Source organism: Dryobates pubescens, chromosome 9 (assembly GCF_014839835.1).
Source record: "Dryobates pubescens isolate bDryPub1 chromosome 9, bDryPub1.pri, whole genome shotgun sequence".
NCBI classification, from domain to species: Eukaryota; Metazoa; Chordata; class Aves; order Piciformes; family Picidae; genus Dryobates; species Dryobates pubescens.
In genome coordinates this window covers 13617271-13636672 of record NC_071620.1, presented here as the reverse complement: position 1 = coordinate 13636672, position 19402 = coordinate 13617271, and the positions used below count along the sequence as shown (strand labels likewise).

General features: G+C 42.8%; 1 protein-coding gene across 1 annotated transcript in view; it reads left to right on the top strand.

The window, feature by feature from the left end:
- Positions 1–19402, top strand: part of LAMA1 (laminin subunit alpha 1) — a 111491-nt gene that overhangs the window by 64986 nt on the left and 27103 nt on the right. The window contains exons 30-43 of the mRNA XM_009909928.2: positions 405–526; positions 1313–1399; positions 2300–2493; positions 3765–3907; positions 5439–5537; positions 6710–6821; positions 7608–7770; positions 10472–10682; positions 10905–11021; positions 11105–11268; positions 12380–12518; positions 15068–15161; positions 17119–17235; positions 19213–19395. Coding sequence (XP_009908230.2) covers positions 405–526; positions 1313–1399; positions 2300–2493; positions 3765–3907; positions 5439–5537; positions 6710–6821; positions 7608–7770; positions 10472–10682; positions 10905–11021; positions 11105–11268; positions 12380–12518; positions 15068–15161; positions 17119–17235; positions 19213–19395 — 1945 coding nt within the window. The remainder of the gene's footprint in view (positions 1–404; positions 527–1312; positions 1400–2299; positions 2494–3764; positions 3908–5438; positions 5538–6709; positions 6822–7607; positions 7771–10471; positions 10683–10904; positions 11022–11104; positions 11269–12379; positions 12519–15067; positions 15162–17118; positions 17236–19212; positions 19396–19402) is intronic.

Below are 19402 nucleotides of genomic sequence, written 5' to 3'. Positions count from 1 at the left end.
TTGGTGTGTTTGCTTATTTGCTGTTCTATGTGGGGTTTATTTTGGTTTTGTTAGTTTGGTTTTGTTAGCTTGAGGGTGGGGCTTGAGAATTTTTGGCTCTTCACTGTGATTTCCTGGCCTGGATTAATAGCAGCAGATATATATAAACCTTAATGGAAATTTAGAACAGAATTTCTGTCAGCTTTGCCTGAGGGGGCACTCACAGAGAAGAAAAGATGCTTGAATTCTGCTTACTTTTTTTGCACAAAAGGTTCTTCCACTCAGAGGATGCTGTGCAATGTGTAGTGACACACAGTGATGATCACTGGAAATTGTATCCATTTATTGACTGGGGCCGGGAAGACAAAGTTCTTCTTGTTGTTCGTGGTGATTTTAAACTGTCTGAATCCCCTTTTGTGCCTCAGAACTGCAGAGATAACACAGTCGGTGATTACTGCAGTGCTTGTGCCCCAGGCTACTACGGGAGAGTGCTTGGATCCATCAACGACTGCTCCCTTTGTGCCTGTCCCAGAGCCAACCCTGTCAGGTAATCAAAGTTTACTAAATCCAATGTACCTTTTATCATTCTGAAATTGTTGTGCTGTGTCTCACTTCCTCCTCCCCTAACACCCTGAAAAGAGGAGTTAGTTATCAATACACATCCTTAATTTTTAAGGCTTTTAGAACTTTACCTGTTTTAGGAAATGGGTGAATTGTTCACAGCTGATGGTAACTCCTTGAGGTTGCAAAATAAAAAGATTATCTAAATAGAGAAATATTTTTTTTCTCCCAGAGTAGATCAGCCTCATAGAATATTTTATAGATAATACAGTAAATTGCTCTGGCATGTTTTAGTTTCATTTGTGGGTCTCATTCCTCATTCAAATCTTACTGTCTTCCCTTTTAAAAGGAAGGCCAGAAGGTGCTTGATCATGGTAGGCAGTGATGGGGTCCCACTGGGAAAGCAAACTCTAAGAAAAATTTGAAGTACAAATCACAGTACCCCCGCATGGTGGAGGTTGAAAGGCACCTCTGGAGACCATCTAGTCTAATCAACCTGCTAAAGCAGGGTCATCCACAGCAGATTGCCCAGGATTGCCATGTCCAGGTGGGTTTGGAATCTCTCCAGAGAAGGAGATTCCATGACCTGTATGCCAGCCTGTTCCAACCCTCAAGGTAACTGTTTATGTTCAGGTGGAATTTTAGAGCACTACATCAGTTTGGGCAAAGGATGTTGTTGTTTGCAGTATTTAACCTGTAGCTGAAGGTTTTCTCTGCCTTTGTATGGTCTTCCATTTATGTTCTAGCAGATATTTGTTGCTTCTTCCTCCAGTTTTAGTCCCACTTGTGTCCTGAAAGGTGCTCAAGATTACCACTGTGATGCTTGTCTCCCAGGATATGAAGGACAGTACTGTGAAAGGTGAGTCACACATGATGTCTCCTTTTATTTCCAATGACAGTTTGACTAATATGAGCCATATTTGTACCCAGAATATTCAGTGTTCGCAAATCTGTGGGTGAGTCCTGAAAGACTTTAGTTTGTTACTCTTAAGAAGCCATCAATTAAAAACCTCTCAGTGGTCTCAAAGATAGTATCTTATTTCATGATGCATCTGGAGGTCCTAGTGGATTGGTTGACTATGGGAATGTTGACCATGAACCAGCAATGTGCTCTTGTGGCCAAGAAGGCCAGTTCCATTCTGGGGTATATTAGAAGAGGTGTGATTATTAGGTTGAGAGAGGTTCTCCTCCCCCTCTACTTTGCCCTGATCGGGCTGCATCTGGAATCTTGTGTCCAGTTCTGGGCCCCTCAGTTCAAGAAGGACCTTAGGGAACTGCTTGAAAGAGTTCAGCATAGAGCCACAAAAATTATTAAAGGAGTGAAATATCTCCCTTATGATCTGGGGCTCATTAGCTTGGAGAAGAGAAGACTGAGAGGTGACTTCATTAATATGTAATGTAAAGGGTGAGTGCCAGGAGGATGGAGTCGGGCTCTTCTTGGTGATGCTCAGTGACTGGACAAGGGGCAATGGGTGGAAGTTGAGGCATAGGAAGTTCCATGTGAATATGAGGAAATTTTTTTCACTGTTGTCTCTGTTGAGGGTGACAGAACAGTGGAACAGGCTGCCCAGAGGGGTTGTGGAGTCTCCCTCTCTGGAGATACTCAAAACCTGCCTGGATGCATTCCTGTGTGATCTGGTATAAGTGATCCTGCTCTGGCAGGAGGGGGGTTGGACTAGGTGATGTTTTGAGGTCACTTCCAGCCCTTAACATTCTGTGATCTCTCCTGATGTTCACTTCTCCATTCCTCCCTCTGTAGGTGCTCCCTTGGCTATTATGGTGACCCTCAGGTTCCTGGTGGCAGCTGCCATCCATGTCGGTGCAATCCAAGTGGTTCTGTTCACTTGAACTGCGATGGTGCCACTGGCCAGTGCCTGTGTAAGCAAGGTGTGACAGGACAGCTCTGTGAGGAGTGTGAGCCAAGACATCTTCTGGTGGAAGACAAGTGTGTTTGTAGGTGGCTCTTAAATTCCTTACTTTCCTAATGTGCTTTGGTCTCTTCCAGTGATATTTGCATGCACATTCCTTGAATGTTTTTATGATGTCAGGCCTTGTTCTTTCTGTGAAAGGTAAGAAATCTTAATGACTCCATATCTGTAAAATAAGGAGGTGGGGTTAGAAAGGCCTAGAGATGCAACCTCAATCATGTTGTGAACATAGAGGAAACTGCAGCCGGAATCACGATGTCAACTGCAGCAGGCATCACGATGTCAAACTGCAGCAGGCATCAAGATGTCACTGCAAGGAGGCATCATGGTGTCAGACAAGCAGTTACTCCTTAAAATGGCTTATTTAGGGTTACAGACAAATGTAAGGAAATAGAATATTTTATTTTATTTGTTGTTTGCCATATGTAGCATAACTTCATTCATTTGAAAGTGTTGAATCCTTCTGTCCTTGACCTTTTGGATGAGGGGTTCCTATAATACTACTTTTAGAGTTGTCCCAGTTCTGTAGGCATTCTTCACTGACTTAGAAGCATAGAATCATTAATGTTGAAAAAGACCTTTAAGACCATCAAGTCCAACCTTCTAGCCTAGACCTCCATTCCACCAATAATTAGTCATATTCCACCAACAATTAGTCATTTTCTACCAACAATTAGTCATGTAATTCCTTACACTGCATCAATAATTAGCCATGTAATTCCGTTTGGGATAGGGCTGGATAGCAGAAGGGCACAGGAAGTAGAGAAATCTGCTTTTACAATTAATTGGAATTTAGGACTTAAATAGTCTACAGGGTGCAGATATGATGCTGAGAGACATTCAATTGTCACCTGACAGTACTGGGGTAAAGGCTGGACTCAATGATCTTAAAGGACTCTTCCCACCAAAACAATTCTATAATTAGATGATTTTGCTTTGTGTAAGTGAAAAAAATAATACCAAGGAATACCTGAAATTACACTGCTAAAGACTTGAATGTCCTTTCTTCCCAACATTTGAGTGACAGTGGCATCACCCTGGATTTCTGATGATATAGCTAAATAGTAAGCAGTAAAATAGCCAGCAGGATCAATCAGGCTTGAATATGTTCTAACCTGAAGAGAATGTTTGGAATAGGTTCACTTTGGGGGCATGAAGGGGCTACTCAAAATTATACTTAAGCTCTTGTAACTCAAAAGGTGAAGGCACATGTTGTGTGAATCAAAATAAATGTCAGGATGTGGCGATTTCTTTTAATGCTAATGTTTCTTCCTCCTCTTCAAATGGTTTATTTAGCTTGTGATGACAACTGCACAGGAGTCCTTTTAACCAGTTTGGATAACCTCAGCAAGGCCATACTTTCAGTGAACCTCACAGGTGTTGCCCGTGCACCCTATGGAATATTGTCAGAGCTGGAGAATGCAACCAAGCATCTGAAGGTGAAATAAACTCACAAATACCAAAAATACTGAAAGTGTCTGACACTGAAACAGTCTACCTGCCTTTTTTGTCCTGAGGACACTTTCGGGCTGCTTATGGCAAACCTTCCTTCCCAGCTCTTCCTCCCCTTAAAGCATGAAAAACCACTTTTTATGGTTCTAGAAGGTCTAAGCACTTCAGTAGTTCTGATTTTTCTACTTAAAAGCTTTCTGCTTTACTCCTTGACATAGTTAGACACACTTGTTGTCCCATTCTGGGTTTTTGAACTCGGAAAATTTCCTGTTCTTTACCCCAAGAGGCTCAAGAGCTTCAGCTTCCATTACTTTTTCACTTGTTTTTCCCTCATGCTGAAGAAAAAACTTGGAAATTCCCATTTGACACAGTGCTGCTGCATAATCCTTTGTGTTGCTCCTTTAAAAACATGCAGGGAAACCATACTTATTATGGTGTTAGCTCTGAAACATCTGAAATCTAAGAATAACCTTTCACAAGTTTGCCCTCCTTGACAGAAATACTGAAAGTTTCTTTGCAACTGTAGAGAAAAGTGAAGTGCAGGCCTTCAAACATGATGCACATGTCTATGATGGCTTCTTTACTGCCATACAGAGCAGTTCTAAGGTGACCATGAAGCCAAATACAGCCTGTTATCTTCTCTTATTGGTAAGAAGATCTGCAGGGCTGCTTTTGTTGCCTTACTGTGTCTGGAGAGCCCAAATCCTGAACTGCTGGGTTCCCTGCCTTGGGTTTTAACATGGAAAAATAAAGCCCTCCAGGGTCATCCTCACAGATATTCCCTGGATGCAGCTGTTTTGGCAAGACAAGCTGCTGGAAGAGCCGCAGGTGTGTAACAGTGCAGAAGCTTTTAGTTTGATAGACCTTGGAACTTCTCAAAGGCTGAGAGACCTGGGGCTGTTTAGTCTGGAGAAGAGCAGACCAGGAGGGGATTTTCCCAATGCTTAGTAAGAAGTAAAGGGTGTAGGTCAAGAGGATGGAACCAGACTCTTTTCACTGGTACCCAGTGACAGAGAAGGGGCAACAGGCACAAACTAGAACCCAGGAGGTTCCATCTGAACATGAGGAGAAAATTCTGTGCTGTGAGGACGTTGGAGTCCTGGAGCAGGCTGCCCAGAGAGCTTGTGTAATCTCCTTCTCTGGAGAGATTCCAAACCCACCTGGACATTGTGGTCTTGTGCAGCCTGCTGTGGGTGACCCTGCTTTAGCAGGTTGGTTGGACTAGATGATCTCCAGAGGTCCCTCCCAACCTCTGGGATTCTATAATTTGTGCCACCCAGAGTGTGGAGATGAAGAGATTGAGAAACCAGGAAAGCAGAAATTAGTCTTTCTTCTACTTGATTGAAAGTACAGCATGGTTGGATCCTTTTTATTCAAGATCATATTCTCTTATGTGTTTTGCAAGTGAGTCATTCAAAAACATTTAAATAATCTGAATGTGCATAGTTTCTTTCTTCTCAGAACTTTTCTGGACACACAACAAAGTCTTTACAGTATGTTTCTTCTTGTTTCTTATAGAAGTCTCTAGTTCCTAAAGAAAATTCAACTTACTCATTAGCTACTGCAAAAGAAAGCCTTCAGAGTTTATCAGGAGGAATTGATCAACTGCATGAAGAGGTGAGTGTTGGCTGCTTTATTCTTAGCCTTTCTGGAGATAAATAAATGCCAGAGAGCTGCTTAGAAATTATTTAGTGTAGAGTTCAGTGACAGAATTCAGTCCATTCTGTAGTCTTTCTGAGGAGAGGAGTTAATGTCTGTGGAATTCTGTCAAGTAGAGTGCTTTATGTTATTTTAAAGGAGATTTTCAAGGAAAAGTTTGTAGTCAGGTTGGGGTCAGTCTGTTCTGACAAGTAGCATGCAATAGGACAAGCGGAAATGGCCTCAGGTTGCACCAGGGGAGGTTTAGATTGGACATTAGGAAAAATATTCTTCCGCAAAAGTGTTGAGAAGCCCTGGAACAGGCTGCTCAGGGAAGTGGTGGTGTCCCCACCCTTTGAGTGAGTTTAAAAGTGTGTAGATGTAGGGCTGAAGGACATGGTTTAATGATGACCTAGCAGCGCTGGGTTAATGGTTGTACTTGATGAGCTTAAAGGTCTTTTCCAACCAAAACGATTCTGTGATTCTGCTCTCTAGTTCCTGTTAAAGTTCAGAAGCTTATTGTCTTTAAGATTTTTTGTCATTTAAGATTTTAAAACTGGAGAAGGGAAATACTTTCTTCTGGTTTGAACATGTGGAGTTTATTCTAAATTACATAATAGCTGTATATTCACCAAAAGAGTCTTTGATACCTGTTTAAAATGATCACAGCAGAAAACTGTTGAAAATCCACATGAAAAGTAGATGACATTTAAATTGTAGGTAGAAAACTGGCACCATGCTTCAAATGTTAGATCTCATTTGCTGGCTGTATGTAGCTAAACCCTTCTGACCATGGGTGTGTAATCTGCTAGCTGTTGTAATTACTGATAGTGATGTAACCAGAAGAGATTGTCTTAAGATGCCTTGGTTGTAGCTAAAAAAAACCAAACAACTCTGTGATTGGTAAATATGTAAATGTGATAATTATGATCTTGACTACAAAAATAATTGCCAACATAATTCTTGAACTGGAACTTTCAATGTAATTAAAGCATCAGAGATATCTGAATCATCTGGGTCTCACTTCATGGAAAAACATTGAGAATACTCTGTGAGAGGAAACAATATTTGGAGGGGGGAAAGTGCTAAATGTCATGAATTCAGCAGTGTTTTAGGAGAACTGTCAAAAATTGTCTCTGATTTTATTCTAGTCATCTCAATTTTTAAAAAAAGCTTGGCAGCTCCACATAATGACCCAGGAAACCAGGAATAAAACTCAAGAACTGACTGGATTTATTGACACCATACATACAACCATCAAAGGTTTGAAGATAATTCCACTTTGCATCATTTAGAAGGTTATTTCCTTTGCAGCTCTTAAAGACCTCTTGTGGCACTTTAAGGCTGGTTGCCTTTAAGAGGGCCACAGAGTTGAGACCCACAGTGTTCAGCCCAGTGGGGTGGACACAGGAAATAGTGTGTTTCTTCCTATAAATCCTGCATCCCTATACATCTGGCCGCAAAGTTATTCTCTTCCCTTTCTTCCCTCTCTTCTCCCGTGGGAGACACCTCTCTTATCTTCTGGTATTTTTACTGCACCATTCTGGCCTCAGCATGGCAGGGGTGTAGTGCAGCCCTGATGCACTTTGGGAGAGAGAAATGTGGAGGGGCAGTTGAGGCCTGACCAGCCTGAAAAAGCCTAGAAGTTGGGGGGCAGAAAGAGCCCTGGGGCTTATGGTAAACCCCAGGTAGGAGAAGGAAGGTTTAGCTCTGAATTGGTTTGCCTGGTGTAAAAGAAGCTTTGTGTAAAGTTTTGGCTTAATGAGCTTGTGTGTTAAGCCTAGACTGTGGATTTCTTTGTATTTTATATACTTTGCTATGCTCATCACTATGTAACTGTAGCATTGTAGTTTGTGAATAGCCTTTCCTTTTAAACTTTCCATCACTATCCAATCCATTGTGTGAGCATTATTCTTTTGCCTCTTTTGGAGCAATAGAGCAATCTGTCCATGACACCTCTTTACATGGGAAGTGCTGCAGTTTGCGCAGACAGTTCACATGTATGCCTTTGTTTAATGCTATGACTAAATTGTTTATTCTCCTACTTAGTGCTTGCTGAAGTTGCCATGTCTCTCAATGAAACACTGGGCCTGGACCTCCCACTGTCAAACGCTACGTCTCAGAGCCTGCAGGATGATATTTCTGCCTTTGTGGACGCATTGCGCAAGAAAGATTTTGCTCAGCATCACTACAATGCTACCAGTGTCCTAAAGTAAGTGTCCTCTTCTACTGAAAACCTCATTTTGCATCTCTATTTACTATGCAATATTGCTTTTGGAGAGAGATCTGGAGATTTATTGTCACTTGAGTAAGTATCACAAAGATTTGCAAATGAAAGTAATTATAGAGTGGTCCAGGCCGAAAGGAACCTCCAAAGGTCATCTAGTCCAACCTCCCGTCAGTCAGCAGGGACATCCTCAACTAGACCAGGTTGCCCAGGGCCTCATCAAGCCTTACCTTGAATATCCTCAGGGAAGGGGCATCAACCACCCCCAACTTTATGTACTCAATGCTGGTGAGGCTGCAGCTTGAATGCCAGGTTCGGTTTTAGGCCACTCACTGCAAGAAGGATGTTGAGGTGCTGCAGTGTGTCCAGAGAAGTGCAATGAAGCTGGTGAAGTGCCTGGAGGAACTGGTCTAGGGAAAAAGATGGCTGAGGGGAGACCTTCTCACTGTCTATAGCTCCCTGAAAGAAGGTTGCATCCAGGTGCATGTTGGTCTCTTCTCTTGGGTGAAAACTGATAGGACGAGAGGAAATGGTCTCAAGTTGTGCCAGGAAAGGTTCAATCTGAACATGAGGAGCGTTTTCTTCCCCAAAAGGGTTGTCAAGCCCTGATACAGGCTTTCTAGGGCAGTGGCGGAGCCCCCATCCTTTGAGAGACTGAAAATCTGTGTAGATGTGGTGCTGAGGGACATGATTTAGTGGTGCCCTGGCAGTGCTGGGTTAATGGTTGGACTCAATGATCTCAAAGGTCTCTTCCCACCAAAACAATTCTATGGTTCTGTGATCCTTTGAAAACAAAGCATTTCCTTTAACATTCTGAGCTGTTTTAAGATTTTGTTCCATTGTCTTGATTTGTTCCCAGTTCAAGGCTATTAAAAACTGTAAATCTGTTGTAATCATTAGTAGTGCTTATTGCCAGAGTTGGCAGTATAAAATATTGACTGTTGCAACAGTCAGCAATATTTTTGTTCCAGCGTCAGAAATACTAAGGCTTGCCCTAGCCTACCAAAAGCTGTGAGCATGTTAACACTGGCTTCAAGGGAAAAAGATTTAGACCAGAGTGGAATAATTCTGGAATTCAGACTTTTCTCTAAGTGCTTAGGCAGGGTGGAATGTTTATGTTGTTAGCGTGTCTGATTTTGTTGAACAGACTCCTCTGCTTGTCCTTGTGCTGAAGATTAAATAGTAGCTAAATGGACATGAAAATAGACTAGAAATGTATCATTTGGACTTAACATTTATTAAGAACTACAAATAGCTTTTTTTGTAGCACTAAAATATGCCTCCAAATGTACTGTTGCATAGTAACAGAATGTTCTGACTTTCAACATCAGCTTCTGAGCTGTTACACAAGGAATTTGTAAATTAACTTTCTCAATTATAGGCTCCATTGAAATTTCTGAAAGTTCTCTGATAAGTGTCCTTTGACAGATGGAAGAAGAGAGTTAATGATATCAGAGCATTTGCTCGGCAGAAATTATCATGCAGTGCAGCTGGAAATTCAAAACTGGTGAAAAGAGGCATCTTGCTGGTCCATTTTGCAGGGAGCAGAAGTTACCAGATGGCTCACAACAGATTGAGCTGGAGATGACATAAGGTTAAGCAACATTCACATAATCACAGACTGGTGAGGGTTGGAAGTGACCTCTGGACATCACCTAGTTCAATCCCCCTGATAAAACAAGATCACCCACAGCGGGTTGCAAAGGATCGCAATGTCCAGGTGGGTTTGGAATCTCTCCAGAGAAGGAGACTCCACAACCTCTCTAGTCATCCTGCTCCAGGGCTCCAGTAGCCTGACAGGAAGGAAGATTTTCCCCATATTCAAGAAGGCATATGGTCTCCTGGAGTGCATTAATAAGAGTGTGGCCAGCAGGTCAAGGGAGTTTCTTCACCCACCTCTACTCTGCCCTAGTGGGGCCACATCTGGAGTCCTGGTCCTGTTCTGGGCTTCCCAGTTCAAGAGAGACAGGGGACTACTGTAGAGAGTAGAGGCTACAGAGGCTACAAAGATACTGAGGGGACTGAATCATCTCTGTGAGGAGCAAAGGCTCAGAGACCTGGGGCTGCTTAGCCTGGAGAAGAGCAGCCTGAGAGGGTATCTTCTTAATGCTCAGCAAGAGCTAAAGGATATAGGGCAAGAGGATGGAGCCAGACTCTTTTCAGTGATGCCCTTAGACAGGAGAAGGGGCAATGAGAACCCAGGAGGTTCCATCTGGGCATAAGTAGAAACCTTTTTTGCTGTGAGGATGTTGGAGCCCTGGAGCGGGATGCCTGGAAAGGTTGTGAAGTCTCCTTCTCTGGAGAGATTCCAAACCCAGCTGGACATTGTGATCCTGGGCAACCTGCTGTGGGTGACCCTGCTTTAACAGGAGGGTTGGACTAGATGATTTCTAGAGGTGCCTTCCAACCACCATCATATTGAGATTCTGTGATACTAATCCCTTTTCCCTCTAGTCACCACATACAAAGATTTATGATCTGTATTACTCCTCTTTCCCCCAGGCAGTCTCTTTTGGTGTGGTAAGATGAGCATCCATATATATGCATGCTTTTAGAGAAACATTGCAGACCTTTACATGATGATGCATTTACATGGATTTCACATGATTCCATTTTCTCCCCAATAAATCCATGCCTAAATTTCTCCTTCTTTGCTCATTTATTTTCTGATTCCTGTCTTTGTCAGAGGTTCAGAAAATTTGCTGATCCAGGTTCAGAAGGAGTATCTTAAACCCCAGCAGGAGCTTGGGGAGCTAAAGAAGGATACAAGGCAGCTCTTAGAAAAACAAAACAGCAGACTGCAAGATGCCCAGGACCTGGTGAATGAGGCTGTCACTAACATCAAGGAGACCGGTCGCTTGTTACCGCTTATCTCCAGCAACCTGGCTGAGTTAAATGTAAGACTGGATAATCAGTGTTGTTGCATGAGACCTGTGAAGTGTAAAATGGTTTAAAAGCTGCTTTTTAGACTTCATTAAAATAATACATCTTTAAACATGTTAGTATTTGCAGTTCCTTAAACTGAAAGCAAACCAGACCCTTGTTTAGAAAGACCCCAGAAAATTGTGATATGAACTCCTCTGCACTAGCTGATTTTGCACACTTGGTTTATGCTACAGGACAAAAAACTAAACATCGAGGAAGGTGAAGAAGTCTCAACTGCACTCATCAAAGATGGGAAGGTCCTAGTGAATGCTGCTGCTGCTCTTGCCCAAGATGTAAAGAACTCGACATCTGTAAGTTCTAACATCCTCTTTAATGCCATCAGGTGTGTTTTGCTCTGGGAAAAAAAGTAAGAGGAAACCATTTTGTTTTGCAGAAGCTGGAGGTCCACCAGGATGAGTTTGTCCTATGGAGCACCAAGCTGCGACACCACGTGGATGAGCTGGTGATGCAGATGTCCGTGAGAGGAGTGCTTGACCTGGTGTACAGAGCTGAGGAGCACGCTGCCCATTTCCAAAGACTTGCAGATGCACTGGAGAGGTGATAAGCTCAAGAAATAAGAAATTGGGGAAGATTTTATAGCAGCCAGCAGGTCACAGTATAACTAAGGTTGGAAGAGACCTCGAGGATCATCGAGTCCAACCTGTCTCCACAGACCTCACGACTAGACTGTGGCACCAAGTGCCACGTCCAATCTCCTCTTGAACACCTCCAGGGATGGTGACTCCACCACCTCCCTGGGCAGCACATTCCAATGACGAACGACTCGCTCGGTGAAGAACTTTCTCCTCACCTCAAGTCTAAACCTCCCCTGGCACAGCTTGAGACTGTGTCCCCTTGTTCTGGTGCTGGTTGCCTGGGAGAAGAGGCCAACCCCTTTCTGGCTGCAACCACCTTTCAGGTAGTTGTAGACAGCAATGAGGTCACCCCTGAGCCTCCTCTTCTCCAGGCTAAACAATCCCAGCTCCCTCAGCCTCTCCTCATAGGGCTTGTGCTCAAGGCCTCTCACCAGCCTTGTTGCCCTTCTCTGGACATGTTCAAGTGTCTCAATGTCCTTCTTAAACTGAGGGGCCCAGAACTGGACACAGTACTCAAGGTGCGGCCTAACCAATGCAGAGTACAGGAGCACAATGACTTCCCTGCTCCTGCTAGCCACAAGTTTTGAGCTCCATGTATAATCCTGTTCCTCTTCTGTTTCTTGAGATGCGTTCTATTTGTTTTAAATGCCTAAGTCAACAAATTGAAGAACTGACCATAAACATAAAGGAACAAAATAGAAAAGATAATAGCTGAAAAAGAACTAAACAGAAAACCAAGGAACAAAAGGGGGGGGGGCGGGGGAGGGAATAGATTAAAAGGAATGAAACAGGAAAAAAAAAAGGAACAAAATAGGGAAAAAAATAGGTTAAAAGGAATTAAACAGTTAAAAAAGAAGGAATAAAACAGGGGAAAATCAACATAAGCCTTTGAACTGATTTTATTTTTGTTGGTTTTCAGTTCAAAATAATGAATTTAAAGCCCCTTAGGCAACACTTTTTCAGAGGGCATCTTGTGTTGAGGAAAGATGTGCATGTTGGAGGTGAAGACAGGGAACTCTGTGCTTAAAATACTCTCATGAAAACAGATGAATTTTTTTAATTCTCTTTTTTAGTGGCCTGTCTCAAGTACGAAACGTGACTCTGAACACAACTGCTGCTCTCTCCGCCCACTCCAGCGTGAGGAGCGTGATTGAAAGAACAGAGAGTTTGGCAGATGATGCATCTAGAGTTGTCAGTGGCCCCTTGGATATAGTAAGTATCAGCATCAGTATTTTAATTAACATCTTTCCCATTTTGCAATATTTGCTCTAATTTGGTTTGTGCTTGATGAAATTTGAGTCTTCTTGATGAAGGCATGAACATCAACCTGTTCTACCAACTAGGATCTACTGTCTCCTGAGTCTCTATTCTCAAAGCAGTGATGTTATCAGGTTTCATGCTTTCTTTACCTTGCTTTTCTCTGCGCCATGGAACCATTTTGCCATTTCTTTGTTGTTTTTTTTTTTAATGTATCATGTATGGTTAACCTGACTGGACTTCATTCCGTGACTCTTTTATCAGTCATCTGACTTATGTTCCCATAGGACTTAAATTTCCAAACCTCCCACTCCATTCCATCCTTAGAATTACTCACAGCAGGTTGCCCAGGATCACAATGTCCAGGTAAGTTTGGAATGAGACATCTGCAGAGCAGGAGACTCTGCAACCTCTCTGGGCAGACTGCTCCAGGGTTCTCTCATCTTCATAGGAAAAAAAGTTTTCCTTCATGTTAAGGTGGAACTTCCTACATTCCAGCTTGTGCCCTTTGTCCCTTTTCTGTTGCTAGGCACCAGTGAAAATGGACTGGCCCCACCCCCTTGCCCCTTGCCTTTTAAATACTGATAAATGTTGATAAGATCCCTTCTCAGTCTGCTCTTAACTCCAGGCTGAAGAGTCATCTCCTATTCAGTCATCTCTTTATCTGACCTATCCATGTATCTAACTGTTCCCAAATACAGGTCTGACTTAGACAAGGACATGTCACAACCAGTTTGTGTTTCATCTGCCATTCTTTAGCTTTGTGAGGCTTTGCATGTTGGTTTTGCAATGGTAGACTGAGAAGACCTGACCAATTACCAGTTTAGGGTTATTGCTTTCATATTATTCTATTTCCCCTCTTTCATCTCTTTGCTTTTCCTGATTATAAACCCAAGGGTGGCATGGGCCATGTTCCACAAGTGTCATCTACATTATGTATGGAGAAATACATCTGTGACAATGCCTCCCACAGCATTCTTCTACAGAAACTCCTGGCACAAGACTTGGATAAAAAGCTGGCTGGGTAGCTAGGTCCGAAGAATGGTTGTGAATGGAATTAAATCTGGCTGGTACCCAGTCACTAGTGGTGCTGCCCAGAGTTCAGTACTGAGGCCTGTCCTCTTTAATATCTTTTTTAATTATCTGGATGAGGGAATTGAGTGCACCCTCATTAAGTTTGCAGATGATACCAAGCTGGGTGCTTGTGTTGACATGCTAGAGGGTAGAAAAACTTTACAATGGAATCTGGACAGGTTAGACCGATGACCCAAGGCTAATTGTATCAAGGTTAACAAGTTCAAGTGCCAGGTCCTCCACCTGGGTCAGAACAGCCCCATGGTAACTTACAGACTTAGGAATGTGTGGCTGGAAAGCTGCAGCTTGGAGGGGGACCTGGTGGTGTTGGTTGATAGTCAACTGAACATGAGTCAGCAGTGTGCCCAAGTGGCCAAGAAAGCCAATGGCATCCTGGCTTGTGAGAGAAATGCCATGGCCAGCAAGAACAGGGAGGCGATCTTTCCCCTGTATTCAGCTCTGGTGAGGACACACCTTGAGTACTGTGCTCAGTTCTGGGCCCCTCACTATGGAAACAATATTGAGGTGCTGAGATGTGTCCAGAGAAGGGCAAGGAGGCTGGTGAAGGGCCTGGAGCATATTACCTATAAGGAGTGTCTGAAGGTGCTGGGGTTGTTTAGTCTGGAGGAGTCTGAGGGGAGACCTCATTGCTCTCCGAGAATAGAATAGAATAGAATAGAATAGAATAGAATAGAATAGAATAGAATAGAATAGAATAGAATAGAATAGAACAGAATAGGATTAACCAGGTTGGAAGAGACCTTTGAGATCACCGAGTCCAACATATCATCCAGCACTCTCTAATCAACGAAACCATGGCACCAAGCACCCCACCAGTCCATTCCTAAACATCTCCAGTGATGGTGACTCCACCACCTCCCTGGGTAGCCCATTCCAATGGCAAATCACTCTTTCTATGAAGAACTACCTGAAGGGAGGTTGGAACGAAGAGGGGCAGCTTCTTCTCCTTGGTGTCAAGCGACAGGACTAGAGGAAACTATTTCAAGCTGTGCCAGGGGAGGTTCAGGCTGGATGTTAGGAAATATTTCTTTACTGAAAAGGTTATCAAATATTGAAATGGTCTGCCCAGGGCAGTGGTGGAATCACCATCCCTGGGGATGTTCAAGCAGAGTGTGGACCTGGTGCATAGAGACATTGTTGAGTGTTGACCCTTCAGTGCTGGGTAGGGGGTTTTGTTTCCCAGTTGTTGGGGTTTTGGTTTTGTTTTTATTAGTATTCACTCAAAAAGATTCAGTGTCACATTCTTGGACAATTGTTTGCAACTTGTATTTTTTTAATTGATGCCTTATAAGTGAATTAATGTAAATATTGAGAGTATGCAGTAACTCAAAGTAAACATCTGCAGATACTTAAATGTTTTCAGATGAATTTCTGTTCTTTCCATGTGGCAAGTTGTCTCTGTTTTTCAGCCAGATGAGTCTCTCAGTGTTCTTGGAAAAGAAACCCTTCTGCTTACCGCCAAATTTCAAAGTGAAGCTAAAAATCTGCAGAAAAAAAATAATGGTCAGTTCTTTTGAGTTCACTTTTCTGTTTTTATTTCTTTTTCTGTATTCCTGGATTTTTAATGAGCATTTATGTTGTGATTTCTTTGTTTGCTTGTTTTAATAAGCATAAGCTGAGGGAATATATTGCAGGTGATTATTGTCAAGGGTTAGGGGTGGGACAACCTCTAGACAAGTGCCAGAGGCTCTCCATGAAACCTTCTCCATTCCCAAAGGGAAGAAGGGAGAGAGATTGATGGGATGGGAAAGAAACTAAACCAGCTGTGATTGAAAAAAGAGCAATCCATTGAACTAGAGACAAGGAGATACAAACCAATATGGAACACAACCTCTGATGGCAATGACTTCACTGTTGTCTCCACTGATGCTGGGAAGTCCCAGACTGGACTCAGCAGCAGAACTGAATTCAGAAGCTGGATTCTGCAGCTGGATTAAGGAACATGGGTCGGTATCAAAAGCAGAAGAGACAGAGTCCTCCTGGGATACCTGCTATTGAAGAAGAGTCTTGACCCTAGTGATCCTTTGGCTTGATCCTGAAGATGCCACCCATGGGATGGTATTCCTTGTTGCTCAGTCAAAGGTCATCTGTCCTACCTGCAGATGCCACCTCTGACTTCCTGCAGCCCAAAGTGGGGCACAGAATGTGGCAGTGCCCTTGGTGTGCACAGGAGCAAATCTAAGCCAGAGCCTTTCTGCAGCCCATCCTTTGGCAGTAACTCTCCCCACCAGCATTCTCATTGCTAGAAGAAGCCACTTTCTATGCAAACCTGTCCTGAACTTCAGAAGGTGCCCTCACTGAGCAGAGCCTGAGCTGAGAAGTCACAGCACTGAACAGAGTTAGTTAAGTTCTAGCTCAACCCAGGGCAAATATTTATGACTGTTTCATACAATTAAGATCATTATATTATGGAGCCATGTAGTTTTTTACTTTTTTCAAGTAAGAAGTTGGCCTTCACTAGACATCACCTCCAAGCAATGCTTTAAATGATTCTTTTTCCGTATTTCATTAATTAAATCATTGCAGATTGTGCTGTACAGGAAGAACAAATATAATTCTAGGCAAAATCCATGCATCCATTTTTATCTAATGAATCCTAGATTACACAAATATGTAGGATGATAAACTTAAATAATTTTATCTGTTTCTTCTAGGAGGCTGAAATACAGTAACTAACTGAACCTTTTTTTTTTAATGTCTCTAGAAAGTGCCTTTTGGCCCAGAATCCCTCTACAAATTCCCAAATCCTTTTGGTTTTCTATTATTCTAAAAATATCAGCAAGGCACTAAAGTCTGCACCACTCAAAAGCTTTTTGAGCACAGTTTTTATGTAGAAACAGCGCTTGCCCTAAAGGGACAGAATTTTGGACAAAATTAGGCAAAAAGTGAATATTTCAGAGATCAGTTGTAACTGTAAAATGATGTTTTCATTTTAATATCAATGGCTTTTACAAATATGCACGTATTTCATGTAGCTTATATCCACCAGACACCTTCTTTTGTTCCTGCTGTTCTAATATTTTTATCTCTAGTGAGAGGATTCTACAAACAGATCACGAGTAAAAGCAAAACACTTGACTCTCCTGTCAGATATCACAGAGGAAACATCATAAGAGTTATAAGAGTCCACTGTCATGGAGAAACTCATAAAATTATAAGAATCCACAATCATGGAATCATTTTCATTTTTAACCTTTCCTTTACCGTCTGTCTACAAATTCAGGCTGATAGAATTGGCCAAAAAGGATTACTTTGAATGGAACAAGTTCTCACAGGAGCCTGTTTATCCATATTGCATTCATTTCACATGCCTTGCTTGTAAAATGCCTTTTCTGTTCAAAAATCACCAAAAAAAAAGGGATCCTTGAAGTGACTGCTTGTTATTCCCATTCATAGGGTTTGTGTGGGTTGTATGGTATTTATTTATGCATAGTAAAATCAGCACTGTTTCTCCCAACAGGTCTGCTGTTTGGATTGAGTGGGCTAAACAAAAAGGTAGAAAAGATGCAGGAAGGTACTCATAAACTTCTTACCCAGCTTAATGGTTCCCTGTGGCCACTAAGAGCACTGCCTAATGGTAAGTGGAATAGTGGAATATGATTCATAGAATCGTAGAATGGCTTAGGTTGGAAGGGACCTCAGAGGTCTTCTACTCCAGCCTGCCTGCCATGGGCAGGGATGCCTCTCAGCTGGACTTGGCTGCTCAAGGCCTCATCCAACATCCCTAGGGAGGAGGCATCCACAGCCTCCCTGGGCAACATGTTCCAGAAACTAACCATGCTCGTACCGAAGAACTTCTTCCTAAGATTCAGTCTAAATTTACTCTCCCTCAGCTTGAAACCATTCTCCCTTGTCCTATTGCTAGACACCCTTACAAAAAGTCTCTCTACAGCCTTCCTGTGGAATCCCATAAGGTATTGGAAGGTAGCTATAAGGTATCCCTGGATTCTCCTCTAGGCTGAACAATCCTAGCTCACTCAGCCTGTCCTCATAGCAGAGGTGCTCCAGTCCTTGCATCGTCTTTGTGGTCCTCCTCTGGACTTGCTCCAACAGCCCTGTGTCCTTATTATAATGATTTGCATAAAGGCAAGACCTAGAGTTATGATTTGCATAAAGGCAAGACCTAGAGTTCACAGAATCCCAGCATGGTGGGGATTGGAAGGGACCTCTGGAGATCATGTAGTCCAATCCCCTTGCCAAAGAAGGGTCACCATCTAGTCAGCCCTAGGTAAACTACATCTGAAGTATTGTGTCCAGTTCTGGGCTCCTCAGTTCAGTGGAGACAGGGAACTATTGGGGAGAGTCCAGTAGAGGCTACAAAGATGATGAGGGGACTGGAGCATCTCTGTAAGGAGGAAAGGCTGAGAGCTGGGGTTGTTTATCCTGGAGAAGCCTGAGAGAAGATCACCTCAATGCTGATTGATAGCTAAAGGGCGGAGGGCAAGAGGATGGTGCCAGACTCTTTTCAGCAGTGCCCATGGACAGGTCAAGGGGCAGTGGGCACAAACTGGAACACAGAAGGTTGCATTGAAATATGAGGAAAAACTTCTTTGGTGTGAGGGTGCTGAAGCCCTGGAGAAGGCTGCCCAGAGAGGTTATGGAGTCTCCTCTGTAGAGATTCTAAAATCACTTGGACATTGTGATCCTGGACAACCTGCTGTGGGTGACTCTGGTTTATCAGTGGGGTTGGACTAGGATATTTCCAGAGGTGCTTTCCAAGCCCTACCAGTCTGTGATTCTAAGATCACTTCACTCTGTCTTTGTATGGTATTCCAAACTGGTTCTGAAAATTAAACAGTTTTCCTACAATTAAAAACGTGAATTCACTATGTTTTTTGACTAGATGATCTCTAGAGTGTCCTTCCAGCTCCCACCACTCTGTGATTCTGTCAAAAATGAAATTAAAATAGCTGCAAATTCTGTTATTGATATATGTGTCTATATAAACTTCCCAGTCTAAGCCATGATGTATTCAGCAGTTAAGCAAAGTAAGAACACTGCTGGTCTTGGTTTGGAGCTGCCCTCCTAGACTCATGGATACAAACAAAGCTGTAGGTTTTTACAAACAAAACCAGAACTTTCTACTGTGAAAGGAACATAACTGGAAACATTTCTAGTGTGTGGTAGTTTAGGGGGGAAATTTCAACCTACCACACTAGTGTTTTCACTGTGTTTGGGTAGTGATAGGACTGTGGGGAGTGAAGCAAAACTAGAAATGGGTAGATTCAAGATGGATGTTAAGAAGTTGTTCTTCACCGTGAGGGTGGTGAGATGCTGGAACAGGCTGCTCAGGGAGGTAGTAGAAGCCCCATCCCTGGAGGATTTTAGGGGCAGGCTGGATGTGGCTCTGAGCAACCTGAGTTAGTGTGAGGTGTCCCTGACCACGGCAGGGGGGGTGGAACTAAATGATCCTTGAGGTATTTTCCCACCCGGACCATGTTATGATTCTATGTTTGTAACTTCATTGCTATGCCAAGCATTTATTATTGCCAAATATTTATGAAAACTGTGATATATGTATTTATTTAATTTTTAAATTTGGGGACTGTTTCAGATACAAGGCAACACATGCTTGAGATGAAAGAACTGGCTGTGTCTTCGAACATCAGCGGTGTGACGAGTTTAAGTCACTTTGGGGCTTTTAGTCAAAAGCTGCTGAATGCTTCTTCTACATTGTCCCAAGTTAATGACACGTTGAGGAAAACTAGTGAACTTCTAACTGATTCATCAAAAGCTGGTGAGTT